Source organism: Eulemur rufifrons, chromosome 20, assembly GCF_041146395.1.
Source record: "Eulemur rufifrons isolate Redbay chromosome 20, OSU_ERuf_1, whole genome shotgun sequence".
NCBI classification, from domain to species: Eukaryota; Metazoa; Chordata; class Mammalia; order Primates; family Lemuridae; genus Eulemur; species Eulemur rufifrons.
In genome coordinates, this window is record NC_091002.1 from 1325426 (window position 1) to 1342945 (window position 17520).

At 50.1% G+C, this 17520-nt stretch overlaps 1 protein-coding gene across 1 annotated transcript in view; it reads left to right on the forward strand.

The window, feature by feature from the left end:
• Nucleotides 1-17520, forward strand: part of LOC138401120 (solute carrier family 2, facilitated glucose transporter member 9-like) — a 79253-nt gene that overhangs the window by 47818 nt on the left and 13915 nt on the right. The window contains 2 exon segments of the mRNA XM_069496397.1: nt 1167-1239; nt 15518-15648. Of these exon segments, the coding sequence (XP_069352498.1) occupies nt 1167-1239; nt 15518-15648 (204 nt within the window).

Consider the following 17520-nt stretch of genomic DNA (forward strand, 5'->3'; position numbering starts at 1 on the left):
AAGTCTTCCTTGCTTGTAAGTTCGGGGAGGTGCCCTCTTCTGTGTTCCCATACACCCCATGGGGAGCCTGTGAGATCACTTATCACAGAGCACTAATGCTCACTGTTGCCTCGTCCCTCTCTCTCTCAACAGACAGTGAGTTGTGAAGGGTGAGGGTCACTCCTGTCTCACACCTGCATTCCCACCTCCCCGGGCGTGGCCAGAAGATGTTCAGACCATCAGCTGGGTGGAGGGGAGGGTGCATGGCCTGGTACAAAAGTGAGCCTCGCAGTCCACAGGGGCCCACAAAGCTCTGCTCAGCCCTGAGAACTCCTGAAGCAAGAGCTGATGGGCTTTGGCACAGACAGGGGCAGGAGCTCCCTGTTGCTCTCCCCTGGCCCCCCTGCCCTCCACTCTGAACTGTTCCAGCTCACCCTGCAGCAGCCCTCTCACGCCTCTGTGCCCTGGTCCATGCCGAGCCCTCTGCTGGAAGCCTTTCCTTTCATTTCCCACTGGGCTGGCTCCAGCTCAGCCTGCAGAGGTGAGCACAGTCTCTTCCCTTCCCTGCACCTCTCCAGACAGGGCCAGGTGGCCCCTCTTGGGGCAGCCCCAGAACCTCCGCACATGCTCACCATGTCTCAGAACTGGTGACACCATGTTCTAACACTCAGCCATCCAGCCTGCTAGAGCAGGAGCAATCCCCAAATACCCTTCTGCATCCAGCACCCAGCCACCCCCTAGATGAGTGACGGTCCCTCCAGACACATTCCATGAAATGAATTAACTCATGTCATACCTTGTAGGATGGCAGGGGTGCAATATGGTGCTTTATGTAATAATGCTGATAACTAAGAAAAAAAATTTAAATGTGATAATGCCTGCAAAAACTTCTCATATTGCCTGCTTGAAACTAAGCATTTGATCAGTGAGAATTATTCATTTATTCACCACTGCCCATATGCTGGGACTATGCTAACCTCTTCACAACATGTCTGTAAAATCAGTAGATGGAATGATTGAGGGGTTAGCATTGTTCCTGTGCTATAGATGCTGAAACTGGGGTCCAGGGACATAAAGTGGCCTGTCCAAGGTCAGGAAGATGGGTGAGGAGGAGCTGGGGTGGTAAACCCCAGCCCTCTGGACACACCACTGCCTCCTCACCTGCCCGTGTCCCTGTTCTCTTGCAGGACCATGCACTCTGGGTCCCCTACCTGAGCATCCTGTGCATTCTGGCCATCATCGGCTCCTTCTGCAGCGGGCCAGGTAAGGTGCCCTTTTCCTCACCACCCCACCCAGGGGCTCCTGGCACCCCCAGGTCGGGGGCTCTCCTTGTACAGACGGGGAGCCCAGAGCCCAGAAAGAAGCAAACCCTGGCAGGGGGAGAGAAGTACCCACCTCCCCTCGGGCCCTAGTTAAGTGCAGCTGCCTGCGTCACTCCCTCCCGCGATGACAGGTCATGTGCTCACCCAGAGATGAGTGGACGGCAACAGGAGCAGCAGAGCAGTGACAGCTCCCACTCGGGACAGCTGTGAGCCAGACACGAATCGAAGATTATCGAGTTCCATTCTGTGCCTGTGGAGCAGCTGCAGGCCAGTGTGACAGGTATAATGACAGTGGTGATGTCTGAGGTTTATTGATCATTGATTTTGTGCTACACTTGGCTAAGAACTTGACTTATGTGAACTCATTTAAGCCTTGTGACAGTTCTACAGAAGGCACAGATGGGAGGCAAACTTGATGTGTGGGAGCTTATTTAAGGCTCAGGACAGGTCGAGAGAGGGCAGAGACAGGAGAGGACCTGCATGAGTGAGGAGGTGACGGAGCTGCCTGATGCCCAGGCCCAGGCCCCTGACTGCCACCGTACATAGCAGCAGTGTGAACGTGAAGCCTGGAGGAGTCAGAGCCTTAGTTTACCCAGCACTCGCTTCTGGCCCCAGCTCTGCCATTTCCTAGCCATGGGTCAGTGGGAAAGATCTCTCCTCTTAATGGGCCTCAGTTTCCTCACCTGTAGAGTGGTGAGGGTGGAATGAGACTGAGGGCCCCGGCCCTGTGTCTGCATCCAGCAAGGGCTACCACCAGGGCTGAAGCAGGACTGAGGAGGTGCGCCCAGGGCGGGCCTGACATGGCCACGCACCCTCTCCCTGGGACGATGTTCCTGGCGCGTCTCTGTTTCCAGTTTCTCTGTCGGAAACAACACTGAGTTGCTATCAGAACAAGTGGACCAAACTTCTGTCTCTCCCTTTGCATTGCTGGTTCCCCTGGGCTGTCACATCCCAGGTTCCATCACGTTTGTGAAAGACAAGCATTTGTCCCCATCCAGGTACCAGGGCGCTGCAGTGAGATGGCAGAGTGGGCCGTGAACGAGTGCGGAGGGCACTGCGCACACACGCACACCGTGCTGGGCGCAGGCTCAGGATGGCGCAGGAAAAAGCCACCCCCCAGGCAGGGCAGTGAGTCAGCAGGAGGCTGAACAAGCAGCACGTGTTGCAAAGAGCAGTGGATGTGCCGGGGTGAGTGTGTTTAGTCCCACAGGGTGTCAGCATCACCAGCTCGAGGGGCAGCATCGCACCAGCGCCCCGAGGCACCCAGCCATGGCCCTGTGCTAGCCTGGGACACGGGGAGCAAACCCGGCAGAGGCAATCTCTGCTTTCACGGGGCTGCCACTGATGCGGAGGTCCCCTCTGAGATGTCACCTGCTCAGTGAGGCCTCTCCTGACCACCTAATCTAAAATCAACACACACACACATATACACACCCATTCACACATACACACACATACAGACACACGTGTACATATATATCCATACACACATATACATATACACAATATACACATACATGTATACTATATACATACACATGCATATACATACACCCATATACATATACATGCATATACATATACTATATACACATACACACGTATACATATGCATACACAGACACATACACACATATACACACCCATTCACACATACACATACAGACACAGGTGCACATATATATCCATACACACATACACATGTATATCCATACACATATACACACATACACTTATACCATATGCACATACACACGAATACACATGCATACACATACACACACACACACACACACACACCCTCTGTCGCATCATCCTTCACAGCACTGCTCTCTGGCTCATCTATTTCTTGCATACTCATTTGTTTAATGCAGAGTTGGGAAGATTTTTTCTATAAAGATCCAGGTATAAGTATTTTTTGCTGTGCAGGCCACACACACGCTGTCGCAACTCCTCGCCTCTACCGTGGGTGTGTGAGCACAGCCATAGACGGTGACAACGCACCGTGCTCCAGGAGGACTGTGCTCACAGGAGCAGGCAGTGGGCCCTGTGTGGCCTCTCGGCCACCGCCTGTGTTTAGAGTGTGTCCCCCGCCAGCTAGAAAATCAGTGCCATGACATGACCTTGTGTGGGGTTCACGCTCTTATCCTGAGAACCTCGCCCTGTGCCAAGGACATGGTGAGGGCCCCATAAATGCTTGTGAAGGGCCGGGCGCGGTGGCTCACGCCTGTAATCCTAGCACTCTGGGAGGCCGAGGTGGGCGGATCGTTTGAGCTCAGGAGTTCGAGACCAGCCTGAGCAAGAGCGAGACCCCATCTCTACTAAAAATAGAAAGAAATTATATGGACAGCTAAAAATATATATAGAAAAAATTAGCCGGGCATGGTGGCACATGCCTGTAGTCCCAGCTACTCGGGAGGCTGAGGCAGTAGGATCGCTTGAGCTCAGGAGTTTGAGGTTGCTGTGAGCTAGGCTGATGCCACGGCACTCACTCTAGCCTGGGCAACAGAGTGAGACTCTGTCTCAAAAAAAAAAAAAAAAAAAAAATGCTTGTGAAGGAGTAAATGAAATAACTGAGGAAAGGGCTGGGAAGGGAAGATGTGTGCTTCTGTGAGCACTGATAATAACTAACGTTTCTGACAATAGCTAACATTTAGTAAGCCCTTACTATGTGCCAGACCCTGTTTTAAGTGCTTTAATTTTCACAAAAATATGCGTGAATATCAGATAACACAGAGTCAGATTGCCAAATTAAAATCACAAAAACCTGAGATCTTATCCAGAATCAAACTTCTACTAATCACAGGATACAGGTCATCACAAAACACAGGTGAAGTGTGAAGCCATCAGGACAGCGCCCCAGTTCTTCCTCACCTCATTAGGGTTCGCCATGGTCCAGACTTAACACACCAGGGCTCTAGAAAGGACACCCAGCCCATCGCTTCCTCGAAAGCAGCTGTTTGCCTCATTCCATACTGGGCTCGTTACGTAGCTGGCGCTGACACTTTCCAGCAGGCTGTCCCCATAGCTACACAGGCCAGTGTACGCAGGCAGGTGTGTCCCACTAAGGGCACTGTACACATGCGGACTCTCCCTTATCTTTCTGCTGGTAAATACCATCACGAGGTCGGATTGGCAAGTTTACGTGGAGAATGGACAAGGTCATTTTGCTCTTTGGTTCCTCTCTCTCTCTCTCTCTGTCCCAGCAGATATGCCATGGCTTATAGATCAGCTATTGATCTCTTCCTCCCCAAACTAATCATATCCCCACTTTATAGATGAGGGAAGGAGCTGGGTCAGCAGACAGCAAGGCCTTAGCTGCCAGGCCAGGGGTCGGGGCAGGAGGCCAGGCCCTGCAGGCAGATTAAACTAGTCGCCTGCCGAGCGCGGTGGCTCACGCCTGTAATCCTAACACTCTGGGAGGCCAAGGCGGGAGGATTCCTTGAGGTCAGGAGTTCTAGACCAGCCTGAGCAAGAGTGAGACACCGTCTCTACTAAAAATAGAAAAAAATTAGCCAGGCATGGTGGTGCACAGCTCTAGTCCCAGCTACTCGGGAGGCTGAGGCAAGAGGATCGCTTGAGCCCAGGAGTTTGAGGTTGCTGTGAGCTAGGCCGACAACATGGCACTTTAGCCCAGGCAACAGATCAAGACTCTGTCTCAAAAAAATACATAAAAATTAAAAAAAAAAAAAAAAAAAAACTAGTCACCAAATCATGAGCCAACTGATCTGAAGTCCTAGCACGGTGCCTAGGCAGGTGTGGGCACCAGGACATTTCTGCTCGTTGAATGAATGAACAAGTGAATAAATGAGAGAAAGATCCCTATCCCCGGCCGTGGCCTCCACCCAACTGCACTAAATAGCCCAGAGCCTAGGTGGGAGTCAATTAGCCGACTCATTCCCACTCAGAAGCCAGGAAATTGTGTGCAAAGCAGAATGACAAATGAATTTCTAACTTTCCCGACCAAGCAGAAATTATTGCATTGAAGAAATAGGTATATACATATTAAAATACTTAGAGCTATAAATTAAGAGACATATCCTAACACCAAATCAGTGTGTAGTCATAAGTTTGGAAAACTTGTTTAATGAAAATTAAATGGAATGTCTCACAAACCCAGATAAAAAAATATAGCAGTCATTGCTGAGGACACAGCAATCTCTCTAAAATCAACTTATACAGAAGGTGAGATTTAACTGCAGCATTACTAGTATGACTCTCAGCAGTCCCCACCTAGAAACAAAGATCCAGCCTCCACCCGTTACCACACAGGATTTTAGGGAAACGACTTACGAGATGAGCTGTCTAAAACAACCCTGTAACTCCAAACTATTATATAGATTTGAAATTTGGTCTGGGTCCAGCAGGAAACAAGAGGTACAGTCAGCGAGGATTTTAAGGTAGTTGCATAAAAGGTTTTCTTCTTTTCTTTCTTTCTTTCTTTCTTTTTTTTTTTTTTATGAATGGTTTTCTTACAAGCAGGGATAGGGAACTGGCAGAGGAGATGGAAGCCCCCAGGGACTAGCAACAGTGAGAAGCTGCCACCACCCCCAGGGCTAAACTAATTTTCATTAAAGTTAATTTCTCCCTAACGAGAAAAGAAACACTGAGAAATAAGATTCTGCGAGGCAGGCTGAGCTTCGCAGTTCCACAAACCACTGTGATGTTTGAGGTTTCTTGCCGCCACTCGCCAAGAACCAGTTTTTGCCCTGTTGGGAATGCAAGGTGGAGATTCATTTCTGCTTTTATCAAAAACTATTTTGAGGTTCTGAGAACTGAACCTGCAAATTCAACAATGTGACATGCTCTTGCCAGTGGCTTTGTTGGGTGCCCCATATCGGACCTCCACTCTGACGTCATTTCATGGGGCAATTGCCAGGGCCGATACAGGTTAAGTCAGTAACTCCATAGTTAGTGCCTTCAGCCCTAGGACCACAAAGAGGTGTAAGAAAGGTCCCAACCAGGATCTGGGAGTCCAGCTTTCAAGTAAAGAAAAGGAAGAGGTAGCCACTGGCTCTATCCAGGAGGATAGAAATGGATAGGGGAAGTTGAGGCTCAGAGAGGTTAAGAGCTATACCTAAGTCACACAGCAGTGAGCCAGGATTCCAGTTCATATCAGTCTGACTCCGTAGCCTGAGTTCTTCAGGTCTACAACAGGCTACTAAGGTAAAGGCAGGTCCTAGGTACCATGGAAGCACAGAGGGGATGCGTAGCTGGGTGAGTGGATGTCAGGTTACCTAGAGGAGATAAAAGTTTGACTAACACCTGCATGTTGAGTCAGAGCAAGCGATGCCACCAAGTACAGGTTCTCAGGGTGTGCACTGCACAAGGAGGTGTGCTAAAGACGCATCATCCCTATCTTAGTTACCGACATATGAGAACATGGGCACCAAAGTAGAGGTTTGAGATCCCCTGGCCAGGTTCTGACACAACAGGGCTGTGCTGTCTCTACATCAACCCCCAGGCAAACACAGTCACGCACACAGTTATGAATGCATGTCCCCCACACACTCGTCCACACACACATGCACGTACACACGTGTGCAAGCCAGTGTGCAGTGTGCCCTGAGGTTCCTTTCTATCCCACCCGCAGGGATCTGACTCCCATGCTCTGCATGGTTCCAAATGTGGCATTGGTGCCCTCCTTTGGGGGATGGCAGGGAGCATGGGTGTGCCCTGCGCATGGCTGAGGTGAGCGGACCACAGCAGGGTGTGTACGTGCACTCCCAAGGCCTCTGCCACCTGCTTGGGCATCTGGAGAACCTCCCTGGCAAGGCCAAGCTGGGCCACAGGGTGTGATTGTTCCCTTTATACAGTGATATACCAATATGGGAAGTGTTTTATTTGAGGAAGGGGCACATTTTCTAATGAGCGAAAGTGCCATTTGTGGTAACAATGGTCCTGGAGCTGGCCAGCTGACAGGAAAAGGAGGAACATCAGAGTAACGGACAGATGTCAGCGATGTGCACTGAAAAACCTGAGAATCCAAGCGGAGAGCAGTTCTGGAGTAAAGGGGCTCGGAGGTCAGGATGCAGGGAAAGCCATGGCCATGTCATCGTGGGCCTCACAGGCTGAAACCATTAGACTTTGTCCTCATGGAAGTGGGCAGCCACTAAAGAGTTTTCAGCTGGAATGTAGCATTAGCAGACCCGTGTTTAAAATGTCTACTGGGGAAGGAGTACATTGGAAGTAACATGTGGAAGATGGGAGCGGCCTGTTAAGAGTGAATTCAGGGAGCTCACTGAGGAATTTGTATCAGTTAGCTACCACTGTTAACAAATAACCCCAAAACCTAGCGGATTAAACAACAGCCAGTTATTATTTTGCTCCCAGGTGTCCGGGTCGACATGGCAGATCTGCTCTTCTGGACCAGACACTGGGATCTCCACTAGACACCCTCCGTCTGCATCAGGCTGGCAGGTTGGCCGGGCACCAGCTAGTGTAAGGTGGCCTCACTCATTGGTCTGGCATTGAGAAGGGTGACTTGGCCACATGTCTGTCACCCTCCAGCAGGCTAGTCTGGGATTGTTTACGTGATGGTAGCAAAGTTGCAAGAGAAGAACAGGAAATGTGCAAAATTGTCTGAGGTCCAGGCTTGGAACTCCATGTCACTTGCGTTCCATTCTCTCAGCCAAAACAAGTCACAAGGCTGCCCAAGAATTAAGGAGTGAAAGAAGAGAGTTTGCCTCTCAGAGGAGGGGCTGCCTAGAACTGTGGCTATTCGCTCATCTCCCCAGAAGTTATGACCATAGAATTAGCAAGAGATGACAATTATGGGCTCTCATTATAGAGAGAAGTATATGTCCTCATATATACTCCCACGATTAGTGTGAATCGAATAAGAGCAATACTTGATGTATCGCCAAGTGGTGCGGTCTGCCTGGGTGTGTCAGGCGAGAGTTCGGGAGGAGAAAATACTTGGTGCTGGTCTGGGAAGATGAGCAGCAAGTGCGAGGATGGCGGAGGAGCACAGGAGCCCGAGGCCGGGCGCGAGGCTGGGCGCCTGGCGGGGCCAGCAGCTGACAGGACTGCACAGGTAGGCGGAAGGCAGGACACAGAAGGCCCTAACGTTTAGAATTGTCCTGAAGCCGGTGGGAAGCGACTGCTGGGTTTGGCCAGATCTGCATGTCCGAGTCCATTCTGCAAGCCGGGTGAGACGGGAGCTGAGACTGAGACCTGAGGCTCAAAACCACGCCCGTCCCTCCTGCCGCTCAGCCTCCCACTCCCCCCTGGGAACGCGGGACCCCCACTCGCGCCGCTCCCCCCGCGCGTTGCTGCGGGAGGCAGGTGACATGGCCAGTGCTGACAGGCTTTGTCAATACGCATAATTAATTATTTTCATTGTCTTCACTTGTCGGTTAAATAAACACTAAAATATAAACCACCAGGGAGCCCATTTCTCCTTCGGAATTTGAAGAGCTGGAAACAAACTCTTTAGTATAGGAAAACATTCCTTTTTTTTTTTTTCTTTTTTTATCAGCAACTTTGACCCCACAGAGAATCAGAACCCATCCGTCTGGGGAATGTTCCTGGAGACACAGGGCTGTTGTCCCCCTGGGAGTCTCGCCTCTACTCAAAATGTTCAGCAAACACCAGGAGGCCATGAGCTGACTGCTGTTGCCTCAGTGTTTAAACTTGGAAAAAAATAAACATTCTGTACCCAAATCTTCAGCATCAGTCACAGAATGCTGGGGAGAAAAGTCCTGCCCTGGGGCTACTGAGCACTCAGTAAACCCCACGGAATGGGGACACCTGGGGTGTGACAGGAGGGAGACACCAGAGCTGGCTGCCAGCTCCGCAGACAGCGGACTTCCCGCTTTACATACCAGCTGCTCGTTGGGTGGCCACCGGGAGCTGGGAGGCTTTCTTGTTTGGTTTATGGCATTTTACGGAGTTGCAGGTATCCAAGGGGAATGTGTGTGTGGATTGCGTTTCCCCATCAGGGCAGTAAGCACTTTGGGGGAAGAAGCCCTGGTTAGCTGGATGTTTTAAAGTCAAGAGCTTTCCAGCCAGGCAGGAGTTGGTCATGATCAGGTCACCTGGCTTCTAATTGCATCACCAGCCTTGTGTCCAGGGGAGATTATAGGAACAGCTGCCTGCTCTGTGCGGTGGTCGGCCAGCGCACCAGCCTGCGCTGCCCGGCAGTTCTGAGATTAGAGCTCCTGCCCTGGGTGTGGCCCCGTCAGAGAGGGGGTGAGTGGCACTCTGCGTGGGGAGAACTTGACCAACGCCCACCTGAACAGGCTGCTTGCTCCAGTGGGAGCACAGCAGAGGGCTCAGAGGACAACTTGGGGCTGTCCTGGGGGATCAGGGGGTCTTTCAGCCCCAAGGCTGATGGAGGGGAAAGGCAGGGCTGGTGGAGGAACTGGCACAAAGTCATGGAGCTGTGACCGTGCAAAGCATATTCTGGGATGGACGTGATTGCACGTGTCTGGGCAGCATCAGGTAGGGGACACAGGTGTGTGAGGGGGAGACAGGTGTGTGAGGGGGACACGCAGACCTGCTCCACCAGTTCATAGAAAGGGCTCAACATGCAACCTTGAAGTTGAGTCAGTGGGGAGCTTCTCCTGCACAGGACAATCCATCAGGCCTCGGGACAATTCTGCTGACCCCTAGGTCCTCGTGAGCAGTGGGTCACCAGCCCATCTCTTTCCCAGGCAGAGTCCTGTCCATGGTGTCCTCGCCTGCGGGGGACACACACCCAGCAATCAGGGGGCCCATGTGAGCTCCTTTCACAGCCTTGGATCGAGTGGGGTCCCCTAGCACCCCCGTCTCGGGATGGGGGAAAGGCTCACAGCTCTGCATAGCCACCCCCATGTCCGCACAGAAACGCCCCTGCTTCTCCACTCTCTCCCCCACTTCTAATCTCAAAGCAGGTGAAGGGTTCACGAGCTAAGAAAAGGTCCTCGTTGGTGTTTCTTGTCCATACCGTGCCTGGCGGCCTGGCAGCAGGATTCCCACCTCTGTGGTTCCTTGGTTTCAAGTCCAAGTGAAGCTTCTGTTTTAACACCCTACTTGCTCCACCAGAGTCAGAATTTCAAGCATGTACATCCCCCAGACAGTGCACACCGCACCCATTAACTGTGTGTATACCCATCCCTTCCTTCCCCCTCCCATCTGCCTGACACCCAATGAATGTTATTGCTATATGTGCACTTAAGTGTTGATCAGTTAATACCAATTTGATGGTGAGTACGTGTGGTGCTTGTTTTTCCATTCTTGGGGTACTTCACTTAGTAGAATGGGTTCCAGCTCTATCCAGGATAATACAAGAGGTGCTAGATCACCATTGTCTTTTGTGGCTGAGTAGAACTCCATGGTACACATATACCACATTTTATTAATCCACTCATGTATTGATGGGCACTTGGGTTGTTTCCACATCTTTGCAGTTGTGAATTGTGCTGCTGTAAACATTCACATGCATATGTCTTTATTATAGAATATCTTTTTTTCCTTTGGATGGATGCCTAGCAGTGGGATTCCTTGGATCAAATAGGATTTCTATTTTTAGCTCTTTGAGGTGTCTCCAAATTACTTTCCACAGGTGTTGTACTAATTTGCAGTCCCACCAGCAGTGTAAGAGTGTTCCAATCGCTCCACATCCACGCCAGCATTTGTTGTTTTGGGACTTTTTGTTAAGGGCCATTCTCACTGGAATTAAGTGATATCTCATTGTGGTTTTGATTTGCATTTCCCTAATGATTAGAGATATTGAGCACTTTTTTATATGTTTGCTGGCCATTATTCTGTCTTCTTTTGAAAAGTTTCTGTTCCTGTCTTTTGCCCATTTATTGATGGGGTTGGTTGATTTTTTTTTCTTGTTGATTTCCTTAAGTTCTGTGTAGTTTCTTGTTATCAGCCCTTTATTGGATGTGTAGAAAGCAAATATTTTCTCCCATTCTATAGGTTGTCTATTCACTCGAATGATAGTTTCCTTGTCTGTGCAGAAGCTTTTTAATTTGATCAGGTCCCATTTGTTTATTTTTGTTCCTTGATTGCTTTGGGGGTCTTCATAAATTATTTGCCTAGGCTTATGTCTAAAAGAGCCTTACCAACATTTTCTTTCAGAATTCTTAAGGTTTCACACCTGAGGTTTAAGTCTGTTATCCATCGTGAGTTGATTTCTGGGAGAGGTGAGAGGTGGGGATCCAGTTTCAATCTTCTGCACGTGTATATCCAGTTTACCCAGCACCATTTACTGAATAGAGTTCTTTTCCCCAAGGTATACTTTTGTCTGCTTTGTCAAAGATTAGATGACAATAGGAGGATGGTTTTATGTCTGGGCTCTCCGTCCTATTCCAAAGGTCTATATCTCGGTTCTTGTGCCAGTACCATGCTGTTTTGGTTACTGTAGCCTTGTAGTAAAGTTTGAAGTCTGGCAGGCTGATGCCTCCCAATTTATTCTTTTTGCTTAGAATTTCTTTGGCTATACAAGGTCTTTTCTGGTTCCAGATGAAACATAGAATTATTTTTTCTAAATCTGTAAAGAATGATGCAGTTCAAAGGGACATGCTATGTTCTATGAAAAATTGTTATGGGAAGATCAGCACCAAATAATGTCATAGTTAAGTTAATGAATTTCAAGCCTAAGAGTTCCTCGGGCCTCTAGGTAGAAAAAGCCAATCACCTAAACGAGGAATAACCAACTAACCCCAACCTACTTCACAGAGCATTCAATGTCAGTGCCAAGTACCAAATACAGATGGAGGTCATCTCTGGGTGGAAGGTTTAGGGGTGGTTTTTGTTTCCTTTTTATACTTTTCCATGTTGTCATGTTATATGCTTTCTTTGTTTTAAATGAGCAAATATTATTCATGATAATCAAGAAAAATTATAAAACGATTTTCATTTTTAAAAACAAAACAAAAATAAAGGGGCTTCCAGAAATCCATTTTGTTTGCGTATCTAACCCCATTCTGTCTCCTTTTTTCCTGAACCTGAAGAGGTAGACCCTGAGACACTCTTGGGAAATCAGGCCACCCATGCCTTCAGTAAAGAGAGACAAATGAATTCCAGGATTTGGGAGAACGTTCAGATCCTACCGTGAAGACAGCAGAGCATGTGCTCAGCACTGTGCTAGGAGCAGAGTCAGAACCAATAAGCAAGTCGCGTCCCCAGCCCTGGAGAGACAAGCAGACGTGCAGGGAGGCGGGTCTGTCGGTGCTCGCTGTGCTGTAAGCTGAGGCGCCACAGGTCAACGTGCCAACGCTGCAAGTGCTGAGTTATCCCCAGGTGCTTCCGAAACGCCACAGGGATGTCAGGGAAAGTGGAGCAGCAGCTCCCACCCCGTTCCGCTTCAGAACAGCTGTGAACTGACCCCTCTAGGACATGCTGTAAGGTTCCCGGGGGCTGTGTGTGACACAAACACTTTCTGACAATGAAATATTCTGCGCTCTACAGCCCCGAAGGCTGGTTTTATTACATTGCAATGTGTAACCACCGTTCTCACACATTTCACTCACCAGTGTTCTCCAGTTCCACCCATAAATATCAGACCTTTAAGATACAGCATTCACTTTCTTTGTAGTAAACAGCATATCAAATCCTGTCAAAATCAGATCTCGAGCATCTATGTAAGTAAGTATAGATGGAGCGTCTACTGTCTGTCACGGAGCCAGGAGACAGCGCCTCCTCTGGGGCTCACATTCTAGGGGGAAGTAACGGATGGTCCATTCTGAGCCATTTCTAAAAAACATTTATTTTTAATTACTATGAGTACATAGTAGTTGTATGTCTTTATAGGACACATGTGATGTTTTGTTACGGGCATACAGAGTGAATTAATCAAATCAGAGTGATCGGGGTATCATCACCTCAGGCATTTATCATTTCTTTGCGTTAGGAACATTCTAATTCCACTCTTTTAGTTACTTTAAAGTGTACCATAACTTATTGTTGGTTATAGTCACTTTGTTGTGCTATCAAATATTGTTCATTCTATCTAAATATCTAACTTCATTTTTGCACCTGTTAATCATCCCCACTTTATCCTCCTTCCCCTCTACCATTCCCAGCCTCTGGTAACCATGATTCTACTCCCTGTCTCCATGAGATCACTTGTTTTAATATTTAGCTTCCAGATTTGGGTGAGAACATGCAAGATTTGTCTTTCTGTGCTTGGCTTATTTCACTTAACATGATGTGCTCCAGTTCTATCCATAAGTGCCCATCAACAGATGAATGGACAAAGAAATTGTGGTACATATACACAATGGAATATTGTATAGTGACAAAAAAGGACAAAATCCTGCCATTTGCAACAACATGAACGGAACTGGAACATTATGTTAAGTGAAATAAACCAAACACAGAAAGACAAATATGAGCCATGGTTGATTTGCTGGAGTCCAAAGCCTGCTGGTGGCAGAGTAGGGTGACAACCGTGAAAGCTCTGGAGAGAGACAGGCTTGAGTTGGTCCTGGCTTTGTGGTTCCGTGACCCTGGCTTGCTTGGTTGGGTCAACTTGATGATGAATACAGTGCTCTCATGGAAAGCTTTGCTTCCATGGGGTGGGGTGTCTCCAAATTCGGCTCCTTCCTCCCATCCCTGCTGGCAGGGTCTGAGCCCTGCTACACAACCATCGCCTCCTCCCTGGACTGCACCTGCGTCCCCTACGTCCACTCGAACACCCTCCAGGCCTTTCTCCCAACAGCAGTGGCCTCTCTGAAATGCCAGTTAACCACCTCAAGCCCTGCACAGAAGCCCTCAGTGTTTTCACCAGTTGAGACCCCTCTCCTTGACCTAGGAGAGGCTGCTTTGTTGGGCCCCGTTCACCTTTGCCGCCTCCTTCCAGTCCCCTCGGCCTCTTTCAGGTGATGAGACAGACTGGCCCCTGCAGTAGACCTAGACCCACCCTTCCGCCCGCAGGGCCTGTGCCCGCCAGCGCCCGCACTGGCATGGTCTGCCCAGAGCTGCTTGGACTGCATGTCCTGTGGCAGCTACGTCCCGCCATGTGTCCTGTGGCAGCTACGTCCCACCACGCACCCCCCATGGGAGCCCTTCCCGGGCAGACCCCGCTGCCCTCTGTGTGTCGCTTCTGCACTCGCGCGCTCGCTCGGTTCCTCTTCAGTGAGCAAGCTGCCTTTCCTCCCTGCCAGACGGAGTCCCGTGAAGGCAGAAATGTCCTTACTCTCAGCCACCACTGTTGGACCAGCCCCAGCCCAGTAAATAACAATTAAATGCTGACAGAATGAATGGCCCCAGCCTAGCGATTTCCACCTTGTGTTTGTTGTCTCCCTCCAGCCTAGTTTTCTCCCCCACTCCCAGCAAGCTCCGGAGCACGGATCTAACTGACAGAGCGGTGACTCCACTTGGAGACGGCAGTGAAACAGCACCGCGGCCACCGTGCTGAGCCCCAGGTGCTGGGTCTGGGCACAGAGCACAACCCCCATCTCACCCAGCAGGACACGGGGAAGGGGAGGGTGCTGGCCTCAGGGACTTTCTGCCAGGCGTGCAGCGGGAAACGTGTGCAGGTAGTTTGGGTTGCCACGGTGACTGGGGCACTCTTGGCACCAGAAGGCAAAGGGTGATAAGCACCCTGCAGTTGCACCGGACAGATAAAGAACTATCCCACCCCCATGCCAAGGATGTCGCCACTGAGCGACACTCAGCTGTGGGGCCTGCTACACAGCCACTCAAGGGCAGTTAAGGCGGGGGGGACAAAAGGTAGCAAGTCGGGCAGGGGCTCCTGTCCTCTCTCAAGCAAGGATTAGCAGAAAAAACTTGAGATTTGGAAGCCGGAGCCCCAGGCCTGAGTTCCGACTCTGCTACTCAGGAGCCGGGTAGCCGTGGGCCAGGCAGGTTCTCATCCAGGGGCATTGCAGATGTTCTGAAGATTAAATTATAAGCATTCCTAACACAATACATTCAGTAAATGTCAGTTGCCTTACATATCAAATTGATACCTATAGTATGCAATTTGTGATGGGTCACAGCTTGATTCCGAGGGCATTTGGAGAGCCAAGAGGATGCTGAGGCTCCCGTTTGGCTGGGCCAGGTCAGAGAAGTGCATCGTATACATTTAGGGCTGAAGGGCTAAGGGTTGCCCAACCCCAGCACCTATTCCTAAAGCTGCCATTCAAACAGGCAGGGCTGGCTCCTGCCAAGAGAGCCTTCCCTGCTGTGCGGGGGGCTCTAAAGTGTGGCAGATGGAGATGGATGTTGGAGGCATGGCCCTCCCAGGTGACTAACTCCGCGTCCTGGCTCTCACGTTGCCGGCGGCATTCCATTCATCTTGACCGGTGAGTTCTTCCAGCAGTCACAGCAGCCAGCTGCCTTCGTCGCTGCAGGCACCGTCAACTGGCTCTCCAATCTTGCTGTCGGGCTCCTCTTCCCGTTCATTCAGGTATGACAGACCAGGAGTGCCTTGCCCATGGGATTCCCTTTGATTCTGCAGCCCACAGAGGGGTGAGTCATGGAGCAGAGGTTTATCTCTCTCTCTACTGGAAACTCAGGCTCTTATGCTAAGGAAGGAAGAAACCGTGCTTTGGCCAAAACCCTTCCTCTTTCTCCCTCCTGTGGCTTTTTAGAGCTGCCCCTAAATGCAATGGGCTGCCTCAGAGGGAGTGGGCTGTCCATCGCTGAGGGTATGCAAGGAATCCTAGGTTAGAATCTCAAACCTACAATCTATTTATCATGTTTTCAATGTGCTAACCACTGTGTTAGACAAATTCCATCTGATAGTTCCAATGTACACGACACCTGCCATGCATTTCACATCCGCACTGTGGTCGTCATAACCACAGCTAACAGGGGCATTGTCCCAGCAGTGTCATTGATGGTTAGGAAAATGCCTCCATGCTCAGGAATTGGATACAAGTTTTTTTCTGTGCAGATAAAGAATCTATTCATTGACTCACTCATTAACCCAACACATATTTGTTGAGCTCCTGCTGTGTACCAGGCACTGTTTTAGGCAATGAGGACAGGGCAGGAACAGCCTGTGTTCCGTGGTCCTGGAGCTGAACAAGGAAGTGATAGAGGAAGTCATGCTATTTTAGATGGGGGGGGGGCCTCTGGAAGGAGGTGACACTTGAGCAGAGACCTGAATGAAGTGAGGGAGCAGAGTAGTCTGGGAATAGCAAAATCCAGACCAGAGGAACAGCAAGTGCAAGGGCCCTGAGGTAGGGCCACGCTCGTCTTGTGTAAGGAACAGCTCCGGGATGGCTGGAACAGAATGAGCAAGGAAGACAGGAGAGGTAGAAAAGGAGATCAAAGTTATCTGGGGGCAAGAACACAAAAGACAAGGGCTTTGCAAAGATTCTTCACAGAGTAGGGGCCCCAGAAGCCTTTGAAGGAGGAGGGTGAAGCGTCCCTGCTCAAATGCCCTCTAGGGCTCCCTGCTGCCCATGATGCCAGGTGCTATGATCTGATGATATTACCCGGAGAAGGTGAGAAGCCATCAGATACCTCTGAGAAAGAACCCACCACATATTCTCAAGAGTCATTTCAACCCTGTCCTCCTCCCCCACCAGCTGTTCTGGAGACTTGGGTCACAGTCTGCCTGCTAATTTACTAGTGCCGAGCCCAACACATCCCAGAGATTGTGCTGCCAGCTTGGTGAACGGAAGGTCAGTGTCCCCCAGGACACCAAGCCCCAGCCACTCCACAGCAAGCCTGCGTGATGGCTGCTCCTGCACTCACAGTTACAGAGCAGTTACTCCGTGCCAGGTCCCCTGTGCATGGCTGCCTGTGCCCGTGCCACCCTCGCACGTCCCTGAGCTGGAGTTTCTCATCCTTGCCGTTTCACAGAAGAGGAAGCTGAGGCTCAGGGAGGAGACCTGGGCACCCCAAGTCAACAGTTGGTGTCAGACGTAGCTCCTGCACTCACAGAACTTCCAAACATCTTTACCTTTTAGCAACAACCACCCTGTCTCTGAAACATGAGCACCACAGGGGGCTCCAGGGCCATGGAATTAGAGAAGGTTCCACACGCACTCGGTACACCCATCCTCGGGGCACCTTTGCCCAGCTGCCGTCAGAACATAACAAGTTGTCTTTTCAATTGGCTTAAAATGTCAGATGGCTTTCTCCAGTTTCATTCAAAGTCGGCAGAGCCAGAGGTCAGTAAAATATTCACTGTTGTGGGGAAAATTAACTTCAAGCTGCTACTCTATCCACACTGATCTCCCCAGCTTTACAAATCACAGGGAGAAATTCCAGAGCACCCACAGGGCCCACCACCAACCTTCATGTCTGCGGAGTAGGCCCCTATCTT